This window comes from Hippopotamus amphibius, chromosome 16 (genome assembly GCF_030028045.1).
Source record: "Hippopotamus amphibius kiboko isolate mHipAmp2 chromosome 16, mHipAmp2.hap2, whole genome shotgun sequence".
NCBI classification, from domain to species: Eukaryota; Metazoa; Chordata; class Mammalia; order Artiodactyla; family Hippopotamidae; genus Hippopotamus; species Hippopotamus amphibius.
The window spans coordinates 28,157,760-28,180,222 of NC_080201.1; the positions used below are offsets into that span (position 1 = coordinate 28,157,760).

The window sequence follows — 22,463 nt, forward strand, 5'->3', positions numbered from 1 at the left end:
AACTAAGATTCCACAAGCCACAAGGCACAGCCACAGAAAAGTAAAAAACAAAATAAATAAATAAATATCCAGTTGACTTACGGTATCCATCCATCCATGCACCTGTCCGTCCGTGTATCCATCTGTCCATCTTGTATACTATTGTGTATTTTCTAAGGCAGAAAATACATTTTTGGAAAAATTTCAACAAGAATGAGAGCAAAAGTGTTTTCTAGTTAGCTGTCTATTAGCTAGTAGTGACCCCATATCCCCTACTCAGAATACTTGGTTCGTTAGGGCCTAGCTGTGGTTTATTTTTATATCAAAGATAATTTTACATGCCACCCCCCCCCCCCAAGTTACAGAAGAGCCACATATAGTGCTTGAAGGAAAGTGCAGACAGACAAGTGGAAAGAAGAAAGCCCCATCCTGATCCCACGGCGAGGAGCCCTTCTCCAGCTAATGTTCTAGCACGTTCCTCCCCCCCGCCCCCACAGACCTGATGTACATCCTGTGGCTGTTCTTCGTGGTGCTGGCCTGGAACTGGAACTGCTGGCTGATTCCCGTGCGCTGGGCCTTCCCCTACCAGACGCCCCACAACATCCATCTCTGGCTGCTGATGGATTACCTGTGCGACCTCATCTACCTCCTGGACATCACCGTGTTCCAGATGCGTCTGCAGTTCGTCAGAGGCGGGGACATCATTGTGAGTCACAGATGGGGGGAGGGGTGGCCGGGGGCAGACCCTGCAGCCAGACCAAAAAATAAGAAATGAAACTAACTAGATAAATAAATGCCCAGTTGACAGACGGTATCCATCCATTGGGGGGCGCTGACCCTTCATGCTGGGATGGACAAGAAGCTAAACAAACAAGGAAATCTCAGGACATCTACCCGTGCTTATTCAACAGCATGGTTGCTTGATTCACACAACTTTGATACACTCAAATTACACACATCAAGTCTTGCTCCTGAGTGAAATAGTTCCCAGACCACTTGATGGAATTAGAGATGAAGAAGTGGTCCAGAGAATGGCCGTTAGTGCAAGCAGACCTGGTTCAAATCTTGGCTCTACCAGAACTAACTGTATCACCTCTCAGAGCCTTAGTTTCCTCATCTGTAAAATGGGGATAATAATCGCTCCAACCTCATACCGTTGCTGTGAGAATCCAAGGAGGTAATGTACACAGAGTGCTCAGCACAGCTATCTGCTGACAATCAACATTTCCTGGGGGGTCTTGCAAAAAGCATACTACTTGGACAGTTTGGGACCCTGGGCTCTGGTGCACTTATTGGGGAGCCAACCTAAGTCCTGACTGTAACTTGGCAGAGTCCCCATCTCCCTGTGCGAGTCACTTTTCAAAATTCCATGTTGGCAGAACCTGCTCCACTGTGTGCAGATAAGTTGAGGTTAAGCCTCTAAAACAGTTGAGAAGAAAAAAATTCCCTGGGCAACCTCTTTCCTGGTCTGATCAGAGCAGTGGCCAGCTTCTCAGTGAATAAGGTTGCAAATGGTCCAGGTAAGAGAATAAACTCAGTGTCCCCGCTTTCCATCCAAGAAGTTGGAACTGAGCTGAGTGACTTGGACAACCTCCCCCCGCCCCCCACGCCACCCCCCGGAGCTCGACCTCCCTACCTAGAGACTGTGAGGCTTTCATCGAAGCTCTGCATGTCCATTCTGCTCCACATCCATGGGGCTGTTACTTCAATAGAAGGTGGAGGTTGTACAGGGATTTCCATCGCTGCTCCCATGGGGTCAGGGATTAAGTTCACAGGCCATTTCACAGTCACTCTTCCATTTCATTCCAGACGGACAAAAAGGAGATGCGCAACAATTACCTGAAATCTCAGCGCTTTAAGGTGTGTGCCAGGGATCTTGGGAGGTGGTATCTCTGGGGTCCCTGGCTTTGGGGTCAAATGACATGGTTTCCGCCAGGATTGCCACAAGCTGGGACTTGGTGGTGGGATGCCTCCCACCCTAGTTTTAGCCCTTCCAGGGGCATTCTGACCTCACCTTTCCATTGAAGGTGGAGATCCCTGCCACTCACCCCATCTCACAACCCTGGGAGTTATATACTCTTTTATACACTGTGGTCTCCTGCTGACATTTCAGATGGACATGCTCTGCCTCTTGCCCTTGGACTTGCTCTACTTGAAATTCGGTGTGAATCCCCTCCTGCGCTTGCCCCGCTGTTTGAAGGTAAGACCATCCAGGGTCTTCAGCTCCTCTATGCTTGCACTGGCATTGGCATCTTAACGTCTGGCCTGAGCAGCACTGGGGAGCGGGATGCATCAGGGAAGGCTGACCCTGAGGCAAGATGGGAAATTCCTTACAATTGTTAGCGCTTCTTGGTTGTGCTGTGTGTTAGATATTGCCCTGGAGACTTTACAAGTGCTTACTCCTCAACCCCATTAGATGAGTGTTGTAAGTACCAGCATTTCACAAATGAGACGCCTGAGGCACAGAGAGGTTAAGTAACTTGCCCAAGGTCACACAGGTAGGAAGGAGTAGTCTGAACCCAGGCAGCCTGTTTTATGGTGGTCTCCATCTAAAAGATGGGGAAACAGAGGCTTGGAAAGCTTGGGTGACTTGCCCAAGGTCACAGGAGCCAGGAAGTGCCCAGGATGGATTTGAACATGCAGCCCAATACCTCTGTCATCACTGGTTGTTGTCATTACAGTGTCACTAAAGCCATTCCTCCTGTCACCAAGGCAGAGCCACTATCCCAGTGAGGGTGACACAGTGTAGAGTGGAGACCTGACAACATCTTTTAATGTGACCAGAGTGGACAGTTGGTCAGAGGACTCAGGATCCCCCAGATGGATTTTTCTGGCAGACCAGTTAAATTCACCTTTCTCCTTACATGATACCTGATGCCTCTTCCCCAAAATGGTAATGAGGGAATTTACGAAAGAGGCAAGCGCAGTAACCTTAATAACCTAGAGAAACAGGGCAGAGAAACGGAAGAATGCAAGTATCCCAATAAAAAGAAAGCATATCTTGCTGGAATTGAGCATGAAAGCTGCTTCTGAGCTTCCTGGCTGCCCAGAGGAAGAGGGCAACTGGAAGTGGCACCCGCCTGATCTGACACATGCCAGCCTCCCAGGGCAGCAGAGGTTGCTTTGGTGCCATACATCAGAGTGAGGAGGGTTGGATCCACAGTCCAAGTTTTACCCCAGATGCGGAGGTTGGATCCATATCTTGATCCATGTGGTAGCAGCAAATGTGACTCATGCACCTAACATCCAGCAGGACTCAGAGGACGCAACTTTTTGGGTCCAAGATGAGGATCCAAGTCCGTGGTCCTTCTTGATCCAAAGCAAACTCCAGGTGGAAATTAGAATGAACACCAGGATGGTTGCTAGCATGGCCCACAGGGAATCTTCATCAGTGTTATTTTCAAAGGTCAAACAATATGTGTGCACAAATCTAGAGGCAAGTGTAACATCGTGGAAAGAGCTTGTTGTTTTGAGTGCAATCTGGCTTTGAACCCTGGCTCTGTCGCTTACCAGCTGTGTGTTTTGGGCATGTTCCTGAACTCTCCCGAGTGCCAGTTTCCTCTCTGTAAAAGGAGAATGATAGTATATACTCACATGGAAATAAGTACTAAGTTCAAGTGTATACAGTGCAGTCATACAAGGGGCTCAGTAATGGGCAGTCATTCTTATGTTTTTATGATTATAAATAAGCCTTTGAAGGAGATCAGCGAAGGGCATTAGGGATGCTGTTTCTTTATATAATTGCTGTCTTTATAAGTAAATATTGAAAACAGAGTCCTTACCCTGGGATGCATATACCTTAAAAGTTTCAAGATAGGATTTGGAAGGTGTAGGAGTCCCCTGCAGTTATATGCAAACTGTGACAACATGATGATACATAATTTGCAAGGAAGAAGGACCAGGGTTTCCATCAGAGTCATAAACAGAGTCTCCAGCCCCCAACCCTCCAAGGGGCTAAGGACCTCTGATTTTGAATGTTCACTCTCCAACCCCCTTCTGCCGGGGCACTGCAGAAAGACCCTCAGTCCTGAGAGCCGTGGGGAGTGGGCCGGGAGGTGAGGGCAACAGACCACCCCTGATGCCCTGCTTTTCCTCCCAGTACATGGCCTTCTTCGAGTTTAACAACCGCCTGGAATCCATCCTCAGCAAAGCCTACGTTTACAGGTGAGACCCCTACACACACACACACACATGTGCACGCACATGTACATACAAGTACACACATGCACACACAGGTACACACACGCACACACACGCCCCAGGACATTTGCAGCAAGAACAGAACAAGGCATTCTCTACCCCCATCACTTCCCCTTTTGGCTCCTCTGGCCCCCAGGCCCCCTCACCACTGCCACCCACCGGAAGCCAGGCCTCTTCCTGGTCCTTCTGCAAAGGGATGTTTGTTTTTTAGAGAACTAGGAATGTCCCATTTCCCCCAATTGTGAGGAGGGCACACTTAGGTGGATGTGCTCGGCTCCCTCGCACTTCCAGGGACCTGGGACCCAATTTGGTCTTAGCTCAGGAAATTGACCACCCCCCACAACTGCTCAAACACGGGGTGGAGTGGCTGTACAGACACAGTGGGCCATCTTGTGGATGTCCAAGCTTGGGACACAGGACCAGCCAGGCCATACTCGGGGATGGGGCTCCTCCCCATGTCTCGTGGAGCAGCACTTCTCTGCATACATCTGTCCCTTCTTTGCCACGCCTCCCCCCTCCCCACCCCCCATCCCCGCCCCAATGCGGCACCCCCTTCTGCTCCTCCACTTGCCTGGAACTGCCTGCACGTGTAGCTCTGTGCCAATTCCAGCCCCCAGTCTTGACAATTTTCTGTTCAAGCATCACCATTCCTAACCAGCGCAGTCTCATCAGAGCAGCCAGTTGGCCCAATCCAACCACTGGTTCCCATTGGCCAAGTGTCCATCGCACCAGGCAGCTGGGCAGGGCCGTGTGGCTCCAACAGGGGGATCTCTGAGGTGGGCGCTGGGAAGGGTAAGGGCTAGCTTGTTCCCTGCAGCTCCGACGCCTGGGGTGAGATGTCATTACCCTTTCTGCTGCCGTGTTCATGCCTCTCCTTCTTCTGCAGGGTTATCAGGACCACAGCCTACCTGCTCTACAGTTTACACCTGAACTCATGTCTGTATTACTGGGCGTCGGCCTATGAGGGCCTCGGCTCCACTCACTGGGTTTACGATGGCGTGGGAAACAGGTGAGCCACAGTCTTCTTCCTGTGTCTTAATAATTCATGGTACCAAGACTCCCAGAAAGGAGTCCCACTGCCGCCATGTGGCCGAGGCCACCTCGCTCTTAAGGAATCATTGCCACGATAAGGTTCAAGGGCCAAGTCTCCACATCCTCACTCATCTAACATTTTCTGAGCACCTGCTGTGGGTGAACAAGACCTGCTGAAAAGATCCTTTCAGCATCCCAAAGTCTAATACAGTTGGCTAATTCGCAGCACGTGGGCGTGCACTCCTCCACCCCGTGCATCACCGAGCGGGAAGCAGGCCAGGGAAGACTGCTCAACCCAGCTCCCTGGGCATTGCTGGCTGTGGAGGAGCCGGCACACAAGCTGAAATCCACTTGCCCTTCCTGAGAGCGGCCGCACGCCGAGGTTCATGCGCAGATGTTGATGACGGCAATGACAACAGTGGTAATAATGATAGCAGCAAATGGGACAGGGATTCTTTGGGGGATAAAAATGTTCTGGAATTAGACAGAAGGGATGGGTGTACAACATTATGAATACACACTGACTTGTTTGCTTTAAAACAGTGAGTTTGATGGTATGAGAATTTTGTCTCAATAAAAAAATTCAAAATAATAATAATCATAGCAGCAAGCACTGGAGAAGGCTTCCACAGACCAGCCCTGTTCCAAGCACTTCACACAGTAACTCACTTGATCCTCCCAACAGTCACACAAGACAGGTACCATCAGCCTCCCCGTTGTACAGGTGAGGTAACAGACGTGAAGTGACATCCCCAGGTCGCACACGTCCTAAGCTGGAGAGCTAGGATTTGAACCCAGACAGCGTGGCAACAGAGTCTTAACTGTGGTACCATCTGCCCAGTGCTGTAGAGGGGTGGGGGAGGGGCGTGGGACGGTCAGTTATGAAAAGTTAGGTTTGCGCTTGGCCTTGGTAGGTGGAAAGAAGGGGCAGAGAATCCCTGGGGGAGGGAAGAGCGTGAAGAAAGGTGCAGAGTTGCGAAATAGTGGAGTCAGGCAGCCTGGAGCAGTCCTGTGTGGCGGGAGGGGGCAGGGTGTTCGGAAGGATCTGGAGAGGGAGGCGGGGCCAGGTTGCCAAACAGCCTCCCACCTCAGGAGTGGAGCCAATACCATAGCCATTGGCTGCACTGGGCTACCGAGTACAGTACTTGAAGTGAAAGGGCTACTGAGATACGCTGTGGGTGTAGAGAACACACAGGATTTGGATTAATATCTTATTACTAATTTTTAGAATATTGGTTACATGTTGATATATTAATTTTGGTATTTGGGGTTAACTAAAATGCATCATTGAAATTAATTTCACCTCTTTTTACTTTTCAAAAATAAGGTTGCTCAAAATTTGAAGTTATATATGTGAATTGCATCATATTTTTATTAGATAGAGCTGCCCTAGGCAAAACCAGCAAAAGTTTCTTTTTTACTGTTCATATACATACATATATATGTATTCTGATTATAAAAGAAAGATGAGGAACATACTCTCTATTTCTTTGAGTCGAAGATGCAATAAATTATGATACATTATTGAGTCAGTACAGCTTTTTGGGGAAAAAAGGAAATATTACACTAAATGTACACATGGATTGTAAGATAATCCTAATTTTAGAAATGTGAAAATGTGAAAAGAATTGCCACCAACAAGGAAATAGAATAACATATTCTATGTGTGCATAGTTTTCCATCAGTAAATTTTTAAAAACCATGATACCAATGCCCCACCACACAGAGATACCACCATTTATTTAACCACTTCCTTGTCATTGGCCACTTAAGGTGTTTCCAGTTTTTCAGGATGACACGTGATGCTGTGGGTAGCGTTCGTGTATAGGAATCTTTGTCTTCTGGTCTGACAGTTTCCTCAAAATAAATTCCTGCAGGGGAATGGCAGGGCCAAGGGTATGAACATTTTGTGAAGGTTTTTTTCTTTAAAATTATTATTATTTTGATTAATAGACTATTTTTTTAGAGCAGTTTTAGTGGATTGGAAAGTACAGAGAGTTCCCATATACTGCCTCATTTTTGAGACTTGGTTGGTTATTGAAAGCTGCCCATTTACACTCTCGCCCCTTGCTTTTCAAAGCCTTTTATGCAGGAGAATGACAGGACCCAGGGGAATCTCAGAAAGATGACTTTCCTGATGATGGCTGATGGGAGGATGGACGGGGAGGACAGGCAGGAAGCAGACAGATGAACTGGTTAGGGGGATGCTGGCCTGTCCATTAGGGCCAAAAAAAAAAAAAAAATGGCCAAGAGAAGGTTTTGTATGATGACGGGCAATATGGGAAGGAGACAGAGGTACACGGGGTCAAGGTCAGGGATGAGCCTGGAGATTCAGAGCACAGTCCGGGGGTGACTCCTGGCACCGCCACCTGCTAGCAGTGGACAGGTCATTTCACTTCTCTGAGCCTCAGTTTCCTGATCTGCCCAAAAGGGCTAATAATGGGACCCTCACACCTTGAAGAGGTAACTGTGAGGATTAGGTGCATCTGAGTCACTGGTCCAGTGCCAGGCCACAGCGGGCACTCGGTCAGCTGTGGTGACAAAGGGACAGAGGAAGCGTTCAGGCCCAAGGGGTCAGTGAGTCCCTCAGGCAGGCCCTGCCTCGCCCGGGGCTGTGCCGACTAGTGCCGCAAAATGCTCTCAGTCTGGCTGTCAACACTTTGACCTCCTCCACACACTCGCTTCCAGTCGCGAAGACCTACGCGAAGGGAAGAACAGAAGCTGTTCATTAAATCTTGTTCTGGGGCCTTGGGTAAGGCCCTTACCCTTTCTGAGACTCAATTTTCCCATCTACAAAATGGGGGTGGGGTTACACTCAGATTTTTTTGTGAGGAATAAACAAACTCATGTGTAAAATGTCCAGCCCGTGCCTGGACAGGAGTCAGTGACCCCACTTCCTAGCTACGACCATTCCTGTGGGGAAGCCAGCACACCAGGGCAGGGTTCCTAACCTGGGGTCCAGAGATTTAAGGGGGTCACAGACCCTCCTTGAAATGGGAACTAAATTTTGGGAGCGTGTTGACTTTTCTAAGGAGAAGCTTCCTAACTTTCATTAACATTTCAAAGGGGTTTGTGTCCCAACAGGCTAAGAAGCCACGTCCTGGAGCTGGACCTGGCGCCCATGGCGGGCAGGCCGGGGAGGAATGGCAGGCAGGGCAAGGAAGGGGGACCAGCTGTCTGGGACTTCCCTCTGCAGGGCCCTGGGGAGCTCTCGCTGCTCCGCAGTGCAGGGGCACACGCTCCTGGCAGCATCACCCTTTTCCAAATGGAATCCTACAGGGAACCCCAAGATATGCAAAAGCACAAGTAGTGAAGGAGGATTCCTCTAAGAAGTCCAATAGTGTCGAAAATAATAACTTTCAAAATAGTGACCATTTCTTTTTTTTATATATATATATATTTATTTATTTATTTATTTATTGGCTGTGTTGTGTTGCGGCGAGCAGGGTCTACTCTTCGTTGTGGTGCACGGGATCCTCATTGCCGTGGCTTCTCTTGTTGCAGAGCACAGGCTCTAGGCGCGTGGGCTTCAGTAGTTGTGGCATGTGGGTTCAGTAGTTGTGGCTCACGAGCTCTAAAGCGCAGGCTCAATAGTTGTGGTGCATGGGCTTAGTTACTCCACAGCATGTGGGATCTTCCCGGAGCAGGGACTGAACCCGTGTCCCCTGCATTGGCAGACGGATTCTTAACCACTGCGCCACCAGGGAAGCCCAAAATAGCGACCATTTCTTAAGTGCCTGCTATGGGTCAAGGGGCTGGAGGACCCAAGTTGCTACATGTTAATACTTGGTTTCTTCATCCTGCTCTGCTTTGGCCCGGTCTGGGGCAGCATGCAGGGGTCCCCACAGACCCAGTGACATGGATGACTTGGGAGGCCCCTAAGGTGTGCCATCCATGCCCGTGGATGACTTCTCCAGCCAGGAAGGGTTTAGGGGAAAGATAAAGATAGGGTGGATATCGCTCGTCTTCTTTCTGTTGGTGGCCCAGCAGCACCCAGTGCCCAGGTAGCACCCAGCTCAGGCCCCCTAAAGGCTGCTTCATGCGCCCTCTGGTGACCAGGACAGGTATGATGGGGGATTGACAGGGCAGCCCTGTCTCGTGTGGTTCTGAGCTTTTCATGCACCAGGTGCTGATGAGGGGCCAGGAGGCCCAGAGCCCTACCTCAAGCCTCGCGGCTATTCAGAGGCAGAGCCTCCCACCACCCCAACACCCCCAAAACCTCTGCTTCCCCACCCCCAAGTGCTCATTGCACGGTGACTTGCCTGCACCCACTAGACAGTGAACTTCTTGAGGACACAGGCAAGTCTGTTGTTCCCCGCTGCAGACACCAGCGACTGAAGACTCTGACCGCTGACATTTACTGAGAGCCCACTGTGTGCCAGGCATTCTTTTGCACCTCATGTCATCCTCGCATGTTATCGCCCTGTGAAGGGTGCTCTATTGCCACGCCACTTTCAGGGAAAGGACACCGAGGCTTGGTGGGATGGTAACTTGTCCAGGTTATGCAGCTAGAAAGTGGCAGAGCTGGATTTGAGCCCAGGCAGTCTGGCTCCAGAGCCCATGCTCTAAGCATGATGCTGCATAAATAGCTGGTGAACAGAGCCCAGGGGAGGGTCATTCTTGGACCAGATGATTGGCCAACTGGATGATGTTCTCCATTTTCCAGCTGAGCAGGGACCTTGGAAGCATGGATATATCAGGACACTGGAGCCAGGGCAGGCTCTGGGCAGCTCCTGTGCCCTGGTGGGAGGGCAGGAAGCACAGGAAAGCCTGCTGAGACTGCCCTGGGTTTAGGCCCTACTGGCCTCAACCTTGCTGACCCCTGGGAGGGCACGGTCTGAAGGTCTGAACGTAAGCACCTTGGCAACTAAATCCCTTTAAATAGCTATAAAGGTTTTAGTTCTGTATTAATTAAGTTACTGTAAAAGCTTAGGTTTATTTTTGTAGGACTTAATGGCTAAGAATTAGAACATAGCAATGGGGCTGCTCTGTTGGAGTAATGTAAACTTGTAATGATAAATAAACATGCAAAGCTTTAAAACTCAAAAAAAAAAAAAAAAAAAAGAAAGAAAGAAAAAAGGAGGGACTCACTGCTCTGTGATAGACAAGCTTGGGCATTTCCTATGCCTTTTACCACACAGTAGGACACCATCACCCACACCTCCCTTTCCAATGGTTCATGTACATATGTTAAAGGGTTACTGCTGGTGGGTGACAGCTCACAGAAGCAGATGATGCTGGTTTCCAGTCCCAGCTCTGGAACTGGCCAGCTGGTGACCGTGGGTGTTTCCTTTCCTTTTGTGGCCCTCAGTTTTACTATCTGGTTAGTGGACAGGCAAGGGGCAGAGTCAGAAAAGGTGATCCTCAAGATATCTTCCAATTTTGAGCTTGTTCTTGAACCTCATGATGGGATAGCACAGGAAAGACTGTGGACATTGAAAACATATTGAGGGAAACTGAGGGAGCCCAGGCAACAGGAGCCGGAAAACCCTGGTTTATCCTCATGCCAAGTCTTCGAAGCAATCTCCAGAAGCCTCAGTTTCCACATCTGTAAATGGGGATGACAACATGTCTCTGCAGAGTCAGGGCAGAGCCACGACCAAACCACACGGCACCTGCCAACATGTTCTACAAGCTGCAGAGGGCTCTGCTGTTGGGAGAGGGTTTTTCTTTTTTCTTTTCTTTTCTTTTCTTTTCTTTTCTTTTCTTTTCTTTTCTTTTCTTTTCTTTTCCTTTCTTTTCTTTCCTTTTTTCTTTCTTTTCTTCATTCATTCATTCATTCATTCTTCTTCTTTTTTTTGCACTTATGAGCTATAAAGCTTTTTCTCTTTTGTAAAACGTACACATATGTGAGCCAGGCTGCCCAGGACCCACAGGGCGGGGCCTGTGCTGACTGAGGTCCCCTTCCGCCTCTCTCCCTAGTTACATTCGCTGTTACTACTGGGCTGTGAAGACCCTCATCACCATCGGCGGCCTGCCCGACCCCAGGACGCTCTTTGAAATTGTCTTCCAGGGTCTGAACTACTTCACAGGCGTCTTCGCTTTCTCTGTGATGATTGGACAGGTTAGCTGGCTCACGAGTCAGTTCCAACCTCCTGCTGCCAGAAACATCACTATCTCTGCCTGTTCCCTTCAGACTAAGTGCAGGAGAGAGCACTGGGCCGAGATTTAGGAGCTCTGGAACCTGCTGAGTGAAGGGGTGATGATGGAGGTGTAGGTCTCATTTACCCTCTGAAGTTGCTTCCCATTTGCAATGTCGGTCCCTTTGGGATATCTGGAGAGCTGGGCTGAATGGCTTTCTGCAGAGGCTGAGGATCTGGGCTTTTCCCTTGGAGAGACGCCCCTGGTGGATTCTAATGTACTGGGGGTGCAACTCATATTGTAGTCAGTACATGAGGCAACCTTTGAGGAGCTCTGCTCCCAGGAGCAGCATACCTGGTTTGTATTTCCTCCGGGGGGGGGAGGGGTAAGGAGAGTGGGGGATGGGCGGTGTCAAGGTAGCCTCTGGCACCAAGGGGCCATGTTGTACCAGAATCAGCCCAGCCCAGGGAGGCCTTCCCTCCTTGTGTGGCCCGAGGGACCTGAGGTCACCTGATGGGCCAGCAGCCTTGCTCCTCCACGTCCAGCATGCTTGGAAAACCTGTGTGTGGACATGGGATTCCCTCTCTCTCCCTGTCTCCCCCAGCCCTGCAAGCATGCACCTCGGCCTCACAATACATGTCCCCAAAGCCCCACCCCACTCTGACCGGTGGCTTCCCTAACCACCCCCTTCTCCCCAGATGAGAGATGTCGTGGGGGCCGCCACCGCAGGACAGACCTACTACCGCAGCTGTATGGACAGCACAGTGAAGTACATGAACTTCTATAAGATCCCCAGGTCTGTGCAAAATCGTGTCAAGACCTGGTACGAGTACACCTGGCACTCCCAAGGCATGCTGGGTAAGACCATGCCTCCCTTCCCCACCCCAACCCAGCTGTCACCAGCTCCCCCCACCCAGTGCCCTACCTTCCTGGGCCCTGCCCTCATCCTGTGTCCCTGAGGCTCCGAGCATGGGGGCCTTTCTTGGCTGTAGCCCCAACCTTTAAGTAAGAGGAGCCTTCGGAGGCCTTGGGAGGTACACAAGCTAGGCCATCAGGAGACCCCTGAAGACTTGAGGGGCTTGTCTTCGGAGTGCCCTTCTCCACCTTGAAATGCATCTCCACTAGAAGATGGAAGTACACTTGGAACCAGGAGGGAAGGAAGACTCTTTCTGTCTGTCTCTGTCTCTCTCCTCTCTTTCTCTCCGTATACATCCATACATATAATATATATTTTGTAAATTTTAAAGAATTCTTTTTCAGATTATTTTCCATTATAGTTTATTACAATATATTTTATAAATTTTTTGATGTTATACTTTGCTTCTCGAATTGGCTAAAACGACACATTTCATTCACTGTTGTTTCTGCTTTCTTGTCAATGATGAGGTTGTGCTCAGTAGTTCTTGCTGGGAGAATCTTACCTTAACTTGTTTCCAAATGTAGTAAAGTCAAGGATTCTAAATGGAATCCTTAGTGAAATTTGAATATGCTAATTGTATGTTAATTGACCTTAATTTTTTTCCTGTTTCCTTTTTATCTTTGGGAGCTAGTAATTTTGTTTTCAGAGCCTAGACATCATTTTGGAGGGCTCTGAAAAGCTTGTGGGCCACTGGCACAGTGCCTTAGAGTCCCCCCAAGGTCTTCAGCAAAATGAAGCCCCCCCCCACCTCCCTGGGGTTCACTCTGGTCTCAAAGAAGCCACACTTGAGGCCCAAGTTCTCCTGAGCTGGGTGTGTTGGCAGGTTTGTGGACAGTGCACATGACTACAGTTTCCAAAGCACGTTCATTTCCAACTGCCTCATTCCGTGCCAGTGACAACCTTGTGACTTCCATATCATTGCCCCTTTTCACAGGAGCACATGTTAAGGGCCAGAGAGACCTCTTACCTGCCCAGGGTTGCACAGACCCAGCACTTGAGCCCTAAGCTAATTGCGGTGCAGTGGGCAGAGCCTGGGGCTGGGACCCGTGGTGCGTTTCTGTCTCCAGTTACCGACTCCCTCCGTGCCAGACTCTCAGCTGCACACCATAGACCCCTTGGTGGGCAGACATCCTGCTCTCCCAGGACAGGTTCTGATGTCACAGGGTCTGGGGGGGTCCTGATTCCATTCCCCTGGGCTGCGTGGCCCTGGGCAAGTCACTGCCCTCCCAAGCCTCCCTTTCCTCGTCTGTAAAGTGGGTTATAAAGTGGGCACCTCTTGGGCTGTTGGGAGGATTTAGTGAAATCATCTTGGTAAAGCACTCTGTAAAACAGTGCCTGGCACATAGTAGGTGCTCCACACATGTTAGTTCTTGCTAATGTTGTTCCTATAATGTGAGTGGAGAAGACAGATCATTGGCAAACAATTGCAGTAAAGGGTGTGATACGTGCTATGGCACAGGGACTGATAACATAATAGCTGAGTGGGAGGATGTCAAGGGAAGGCTTCCTGGAGGAGGTGACATGAGTGCTGGGTTCTGAAGAATGAGTAGGGGTTAGCCAGGAAAGTGAAGGGGTTTATTCCCAGCAGAGGGAACTGCATTGGCAAAGGCCTGGAGGTGGAAAGGATACCCTCCCAATTTAGAGTGACTGCGGGTGGTAGAGGAATGGTACGCCCCGGGGTCCCAGCCAGTGTGGTGTGGACGGGCCCTGTGTGTGTGAAGGAGGGGCCTTTCTGTGCCTCTGAACCTTGCCAGGGTCTCATTTGCAGACGAGTCAGAGCTGATGGTGCAGCTACCAGACAAGATGCGGCTGGACCTCGCCATTGACGTGAACTATGACATCGTCAGCAAAGTGGCGCTCTTCCAGGTAGGCCCGCCCAGCGTGCCCATCCTCAGGACTCTGGAAGGTCCTGAGTCCACAGCTTCCTCTAAATGGCTCTTCTCCCCTCCTCTCGGGGCCAGGGCTGTGACCGGCAGATGATCTTTGACATGCTGAAGAGACTGCGCTCTGTGGTCTACCTGCCCAACGACTACGTGTGCAAGAAGGTGAGTGGCCCAGGGCAGCCGCAATGTGGTGTGGGGTTCACAGCCCCTGCCTGTCGCAGCTGGGCTGGAGGGGCGCCTGGGAAGGCGCAGTGAGGTTTGAACACCTGGGGAGGGCGGAACTGCCGGGAGGGCAGGAGTGTGGTGAGCTGACCTCAGGGCTCCCGGCTTGTTTGGCACGGGGAGGCTCTGTCTAGCTGCAGGCACTGAACTCAGATGTGCCTCGGGCCTTGCTCCCTCTTCATGGGACCGTGGGGGCCAGGATGAGGAACCCCACTTTACAGAAAACCAAAGTGAGCAGCTAAAGGGGGCAGGGTCTTGACTGTGTAGATGGAACTGCTTCCAGGGTCTTGGTCTTTCTGTCAGGAAAGTGGGGCCGGAGGAGGGGTGGGATAGGTCAGAGATTGCAAAGTGGTGGTCCTTGCATAGGAGCCCGACCACAGATGTTTCATGGGTTTTTTGTTGTTGTTGTTGTTGTTGTTTTGCCTAATCTAAAAATAAAATTTTGAATTCGTCTGCAACCTTTAAAAATTGGAAGATTTCAGGAATTCCCTGGCAATCCAGTGGTTACGACTTGGCTCTTTCACTGCTGTGACCTAGGTTCAATCCCTGGTTGGGGAGTTAGGATCCCACAAACTCATGGTGTGGCCAAAAAAAAAAAAAAAGCAAGTTTTCACGTAAAAATCCAGATTTCCAGCTAGAAACAGAAAATCGTCTAGAACTGAGCCCCACTTTCCCAAATAGCAAGAATCATCTGGAGTGGAGAAGGGGCTGGCCCTGAAGGGGGTGTCGTCCTCTCCTGATGCCACAGGCCCCACCACTCCCCACAGCCCCACAGGCTCCCTTTTCTCCTTTACGTCGTCCACCTGATCCTGGGAAACATTTGGGTTTGAATCCCAGGGCTAGATAGTGTCTAAGGGCCCTTCTGCTTCCAGTTTTGGGGATTCAAGGTGGGACTGAGGTTACTCGGTGAGTGAGTGTTCAGGGTGGAGGGGCAGGAAGCAGATTTCAGAGCGGTTAATAAGGCTTAGTGTGTATACAGGGGCGAAAATATTTCCCAAGAACTCCCTGTAAGACTCAGGAACCCCCAGCCCCAGAAGGGCCCCATCTCCAAGTTGTATGCTGCATAACAGTGAAGTTTCTGGAAGCAAAGAGCTGTGGGAAGGGGACGAGGATGCTGCAGGCGGCTGAGAATTTAAAGCTGCAGCCTTGGAGGCCAAGAGAGGTTTGGGAGCAATAGAGTGGTTTGTCTGACAATGGAGCCACTTCCTAGCTGTGCAGCCTTGGGGGAGTGGCTTACCCTCTCTGAGTCTGGCTCTTTTCATGGGTAAAGTAGGGATATGGATAGCATCTCCCTCCTGGGGTGATTGTGCAAATTGGAAAAGTTGTGCATGCGGAGTTTGGCACCGTGGCTGGCACAGAGTCGGTGCCATTGCTGTTACAAGTATCCTTGTGGGTCATGGAGACTTTACCTCTGATGAGGAAAAGTGAATCAGATTGTTGGTGGGGTTGCCATGGAAGCTGAAGTGAACACTTGATGAACATGTATGAATGGCGCCCTCTGCTGACAGGTTTTGCTGTATGACAATCTCACTGAGAGGATCTCCCAGGCCACCCCTGGACCACCCCTGGGCTGGTTAGCGAGATGAGGGTGAGCTCTTTAGACCCCTCACATTTTAGCCCCATATCAAATTGGACAGGGAAACAGGGAAACGAGACTTTCTTCCTTTTTGTTAAGAAGGCCATGCATGTGTCAGATGCCCAGGAAATGTTTGTCAAATGAGTTAAAACCATAAGCTGCTTATCTGTCCTTGGTCTCTCACCCTTTAAACACGCCAGGTGTGGTGATAGGTATCGGGCAAGGGCACCGGCCTGTGAGGGCGTTGGGACTGGCAGGCGCTGGCAGACTGGGTCTTTCCGATTGTCGTCTGAAGCTATTCATTCATTCATTCTGGTTTAATTTGGGATTAAGACCATTGTATCAGTCTGCTAGGGTTGCCATAAGAAAGAACCACAAATGGAATGGCTTAAATGACAGAAATGTATTGTCTCACAATTCTGGAGGCCAGAAGTCCAAGAGCCAAGTGTTGGTGGGGTCGGTTCCTTCTGAGGACAGTGAGTGAAGGATCTGCCCCCGGCTTCTCTCCTGGCTTGTAGATGACTGTCTTCTCCCTGTGTCTTCTCACGTCATCTCCCCTCTATGCCTGTCTCTGTGCCCAAATGTCCCTTTATGAGGACACCAGTCCTATTGGATTAGGGGCTCATCCAATTCCAGTATGACCTCATCTTCATGTAACACATTACATCTGTAACGACCCTGTTTCCAAACAAAGTTACATTCTGAGGAGCTGGGGGTTAAGACTTCAACATATGAATGAGGGAGGGGGTGGTCATTCAACTCATAACAATTGTGAACTCTGGAACCAGCCTGCCTGGGTTCAAATCCCAGCTCTGCCTTGGCCTAGCTTTGTGACCTTGGGCAGAGTTCCTACCGCAGAGGGCTGTTGAGGACTCAGCAGGCTCAGGCACATAGAGCACCTAGGGCAGCGCCTGGCACAGAAAAGTGCTAGGTAAATGCCGGGCGTTCCTGTTAAAGATGCTATTGTTCCTATTTCACTTAGCAAATGCCTCGCGAGCTCCTGATAGGATGTGGGGGAGGCACAGGTATCAGCTGATCGTATGAACCACTGTGAGATTTTTCCATGCCTCGCGGCCCTCCATGGGTGCATATAATGGGAAATTTGCTGAATACCGCTACACCCGAGCCTCCTTATCTAGTACTTTCCATCACACCACTAGCTCCCCACCATGATCGTGCCAATTAGGTAGGCTACTGGGGTTGGGGGTGGGGAGACGGAGACCCGGAGAGGAAGTGACTGTCTCCACACCACACACCGAGCTGGTGGGAGGGCTCGACCCCAGCCCGGGGTCCTCCGCACGGTGCCACCAGCCTCTGGGCCCAGCCCTGCTGCTTCTGTGCTTGCTTTTGGTGATGACAGAGGGACTCGCCTCTTCTGTTGCAGGGGGAGATAGGGCGGGAGATGTACATCATCCAGGCCGGGCAGGTGCAGGTCTTGGGTGGCCCGGACGGGAAGTCCGTGCTGGTGACGCTGAAAGCTGGATCTGTGTTTGGAGAAATAAGGTCAGAGCGCGGTGAAACGAGGGGACCTGGGCAAAGGCTGGGGTGGGGGGGGATGGCCAGTGGGTGGGACCACATCCTCCTTTCCGTGGATCTGAGGAAACTGCTGTGCGCGTGGCATCAGCACCTGCGGACATAAGCAAGGTGGGCCCAGCTGTCAGCCATATGACGCCCTCGTGGTGCTCCAGGCAGGGGTGAAAATGGAGATGCTAGTGTGATCACAGCTGCAGCCTCTGAAGGGTCTCACGTCCCTCCTTTCTCTGCCCCAGCTTGTTGGCTGTTGGGGGCGGGAACCGGCGCACGGCTAACGTGGTGGCCCACGGGTTTACCAACCTCTTCATTCTGGATAAGAAGGACCTGAATGAAATTTTGGTGCATTACCCCGAGTCTCAGAAGTTGCTCCGGAAGAAGGCCAGGTACTTTTTTTATTTTTTAATTTAAAAAAATCCATGTATACTTTAGTGTGCATTTCTTAAGAACTCAGACTTTCTTTTACATAACTGTAGTACCTTTCTCAAAATCACCACATTCAATATTGAAACAATACTGTTATCCCTAATCCATAGTCAAATTTTGTGAATTGTCCCAATAGCGTTTTTTTTTATAGCTTTTCTTCTTTTCCATTCCTGGATCCCCCATTGCATGAGATCTCCACTTTAGTCTCCTTCGATCTGGGATCACAGTTCCTTACCTTTTCCTATCTTTAATGATAGTGACTTCTCTGAAGAGGAGAGGCCAGTCATTTTGTAGAATGTCCCTCCATCTAATTTTATCTGATGTTTTCTCGTCATTACTTCGTGTTCTGCATTATGGGCAGGAATTACTCAGAAGTGATGTTGTGACCTTCTCAGGGCAGCAGATCAAGAGGCTGCTCTCTCCCAATTCTGCTGATTTTTACTCTGATCACTTGGGTAAAGTTTCCACACTCTTAAGTTACTACCTTTCCCTTTGAAATTAGTGAATAATGAGTGGGGAGTCACTTTGAAATGATGCAGATTTCCTAGTCCTCATCTTACTTTCACTTACTATTTTCAGCTTCCATGGAAGTTTCCTTGCAATGACTGCCATGAAGGCTGCAAAATGGTGATTTTCTGACTCCATCACACCCTCTACATTTATTAGCTAGCATTCTACTGTAAGGAAGAACTTTTTTCCCCCCATTTATTTGTTTATTCATTTATCTATTTATAACGATACAGATTTGCTTTATTCCATGAATATCTTGTTACAATCATCATTTTGATGCTCAGATTGTTCCAGATTGACCACTGGACGCCTCTTCAGGCCGGGTGGAGTGAATTTTTGTTACGTCCCCGTTATATTTTAGTACTTGTTTGCTTACAGGCACAATAAGATGGCCTAGATTCATCTTGTACTTTCCCTGCTGCATCCCCGGAAATGGCCATTTCTCCAAGGAGGCCTGATTCCTTTTAGAGGGGAATGGTGTTTAGAAACCAAGATCTGAATACTAAGTGCGCTCATTGCTACTGGGGTACTACTAGGCCTCCACAGTGGAGAGAACTGGGAAATACACCACATATACACCTGTACGTATAAATACAAATATGTATATATATATATATGCAAATATATATACACATATGTACATGCACATACATACACAAATATGTCAACATCTATTTTTTGTCTGCATCACAAATATGTCAACATCTATTTTTTGTCTGCATCTATCTGTATCTCTCTATATCTCTATTTTCATCTAACAACTTCAATCCAACATCACAGAGTTCATTCTAATCTCCTTTTCCATATTTGTAAATTCCTTTTCCAACACTGAGAAATTTGACTCCCTTTATCCTCATTACATTAACTCATTTGTTCAGTCCTACAATACAGAGAAAGTAGTACCAGAATTCCTCTCCCATACTACTGGAAAGAAGAAAGCCTTCTAAGTAGAGAGCAGTTCTTTCTATGATGTGGGTGTTGTGTTAAGTGTTATTTAGATTGGTTTTCTATCTTCCTCCCTTTACTGTGGTTGTTCTGTTCATTTGAAACACAGCTAGGTTCACGTGTTTCAGTTTGCATTCCATTTTAGGGTTCCTCCATCCTGATCCTTGTTGATTTTTTGTGTTTTGAATATGTAGAACATTAAGATGGCAGAAGGCTACAAAACAGTGCCAACTCCCCCCACCTGTTGCACCCACCCCTTATAGGAATCTAATCTCCTTAGTTTCTGCTGTTTTTCTCATGTTTCCTTTTGCAAAAATAGGCAGGTCTGTATTTTCTTATTTCCCTTTCTGTCTTACACAAAGGATAGTATACTGTTGATTCTCTTTTGTTTTGTTTTTGTTAATTTATTTTTATTTATTTAATTTTTTGGCTGCATTGGGTCTTCGTTGCTGCACACAGGCTTTCTTTAATTGCAGTGAGTGGGGGCTACTCTTTTGTTGCAGTGCGCGGGCTTCTTATTGCGGTGGCTTCTCTTGTTGCCAAGCACGGGCTCAAGGCAGCAGGCTTCAGTAGTTGTGGTGCACAGGCTTAGTTGCTCTGTGGCATGTGGGATCTTCCCAGCCCAGGGTTTGAACCTGTGTCCCTTGCTTTGGCAGGCAGATTCTTAACCACTGCGCCACCAGGGAAGTCCCTGTAGATTCTCTTTTGCACTCGACTTTTTTTCACTTAACAGTAAATCCCAGAAAACATTCTCTGTGAGTTCACAGACAGCTTCCTCATTCCACACTTGACCTTAGCCAAAAGGTCGAGAAGTGATAGCTTCCTCATTCCTTTTGACACCTGCAGAGTGCTCTATGAATGGGCATTAAGATTATTTCCAATATTTTGCAATTATGAATAGTACTGCAATGAATAACCTTGTGCATCTGTATTTTGTATTGTTGGGGAGTAGGTAATTTTTTTTTTTTTTTGGCTGTGCCATGTGGCTTGTGGGATCTTAGTTGCCCAACCAGGGCTTGAAATTGGGCCTCCAGCAGTGAAAGCCCGGAATCCTAACCACTGGACTGCCAGGGAAATCCCTGGAATAGGTAATTTTTAAGAAAAGCAGCTTTTTGCTTTCAAACCCTTAAGATCAGGTTTTGAATTGAGTGATGGAGGCAGCATGATGTGGTAGAAAATGCACAATAGGCCTGGGAGGCTGATAGGGCTCAAATCTCGTCCATGTGCAGGACTGGCTGTGTGACCCTGGAAAAGTTACTTTACCTTTCTGGTCTAGGTTTCTCCACTGTAAAATAAAGGTAATCACTTTGTCATGGAGACGATTAAATAAAATAGTGTATGTGAATGTCTCCAGCAGGGGGCCTGGCACACGGGAGGGCTCAATACATGTTAATAATAATTGTTCCTCTTTATCCATTAAATTCTCTCTGTAATTTTCCCATGGGATAAAGCCTTTTTAATCCACCTATCTGGTATTTCCTCCCTTGCCTTTTATCACATATTCATATGTTCCACTTCAGTCACCATAAATAAACTGCACAGAGAGTGGTCTTGATAAAGGGAACACACTCACCGATGTCCATTCACACATAGTAATGTATTGAGTGGATAGTTCAAGGCCCTGGGGACACAGCAGGGACTAAACAAAGCTTACATTCTAGTCAGGGAGACCAAAAATGGAGACATGAATGACTGTGTGATGTCAGCTTATAAAGGCTATAAGGAAACATAAAGCCACGTGAGGAGATAGAGGCGATGGAGGGAGCTGTGTGAGATAAGTTGGTCAGAAAAAGTTATTCTCAGGACGTGGCATTTCAACTAAGACCTGCTCAGAGTGAAGGAGTGAGCTGGGCAACTGCCTGCAGGGATAAGCATTCCAGGCAGAAGGAACAGCATGTGCAAAGGCCCCCGAGGAGGCACAGACCAGCAAGAACATGAATGTAGCTGATATGGGATGGGAGAAGTGGAGAGGGGTGAGATTGGGTAGGGTCTTTTTTTTTTAAGTTTTATTTTTATTTATTTTTGGCTGCGTTGGGTTTTTGTTGCTGTGAGCATGGGCTTTTCTCTATTTGTGGAGAGCAGGGGCTACTTTTCGTTGCGGTGCTTGGGCTTCTCAGTGCAGTGGCTTCTCTTGTTGTGGAGCTCGGGCTTTAGGCATGTGGGCTTCAGTAGCTGCAGCACATGGGCTCAGTAGTTGTGGCTCGCAGGCTCTAGAGCACAGGCTCAGTAGTTGTGGCGCACGGGCTTCATTGCTCCGAGGCATGTGGGATCTTCCCAGATCAGGGATCGAACCCGTGTCCCCTGTATTGGCACATGGATTCTTAACCACTGTGCCACAAGGGAAGTCCCTGGGTAGGGTCTTATAGATGAGGCCTTGCAATGGCTTTGACTTCTACTCTGAGGGAGATGAGAGCTATGCACAGTTTTACATTGAGGAGTGACTCGATGTGACTTAAGTTTTTACAGAAGCCCTTTGGCAGCTCCCAGGGGAGTGGATGCTGTGTCGACCTTAGAGCAACATATAGACAAGGTGCTGGGGTCTCCCAGGGAAGGAAGCTGCCCTCTAACTCATCTTACCTGGCTGCTCTCAGAGAAGCCGGGGTCCTTCCGATGACTGGTCTACTTGAACATCCCCCTACTCTCCTGAGGGACAGGGATGTACAGTCAATCCTCATTATTCACAGATTCTGTATCTGCAATTTGCCTACTCACTAAAATGCATTTGTAACTCCCAAACCAATACTCAAAGGCTTATGGAGACATTTGCAGAGGGTGCACCCAGCAGCAAAAATTTGAGTCTCTGCAGGTGCACATTTCCAGCTAAGTGGAAGAAAGTGACACGCTGCCCTCTTGTTTCAGCTCATATTGTAAACAAGTGTCTTGGTGGGGTCCACTACGTACCACGTTTTTCACATTTTTGTGATTTTTATTGGTGATGTCGCTATTAAAATAGCTTCAGGTGGCGTGCAGAAGGGCTGGCTTGTATTCCCTCGTGCAGGCCTGAGTTAGCCACGCATTCATTGTAAGCGATTCAACGATGTATATTAAATAAGATGTCTTTACACAGAAACACACACAAGACAAGGTTAAGTAATGACCCGTCGGTGAAAATGCTGTGCTGAGAGGCTCACAGTAACCAAATCCTGTATTTCCCCCAGAA

The 22,463-nt window shown here is 48.8% G+C and overlaps 1 protein-coding gene across 1 annotated transcript in view; it reads left to right on the forward strand.

Annotated features, from left to right (window-relative positions):
* CNGB1 (cyclic nucleotide gated channel subunit beta 1) overlaps nt 1–22,463 on the forward strand; it is a 66,931-nt gene that overhangs the window by 38,399 nt on the left and 6,069 nt on the right. The window contains exons 20-30 of the mRNA XM_057710830.1: nt 477–685; nt 1,789–1,839; nt 2,093–2,179; nt 4,079–4,143; nt 5,066–5,188; nt 11,134–11,275; nt 11,991–12,150; nt 13,980–14,077; nt 14,173–14,256; nt 17,277–17,395; nt 17,662–17,808. Coding sequence (XP_057566813.1) covers nt 477–685; nt 1,789–1,839; nt 2,093–2,179; nt 4,079–4,143; nt 5,066–5,188; nt 11,134–11,275; nt 11,991–12,150; nt 13,980–14,077; nt 14,173–14,256; nt 17,277–17,395; nt 17,662–17,808 — 1,285 coding nt within the window. The remainder of the gene's footprint in view (nt 1–476; nt 686–1,788; nt 1,840–2,092; nt 2,180–4,078; nt 4,144–5,065; nt 5,189–11,133; nt 11,276–11,990; nt 12,151–13,979; nt 14,078–14,172; nt 14,257–17,276; nt 17,396–17,661; nt 17,809–22,463) is intronic.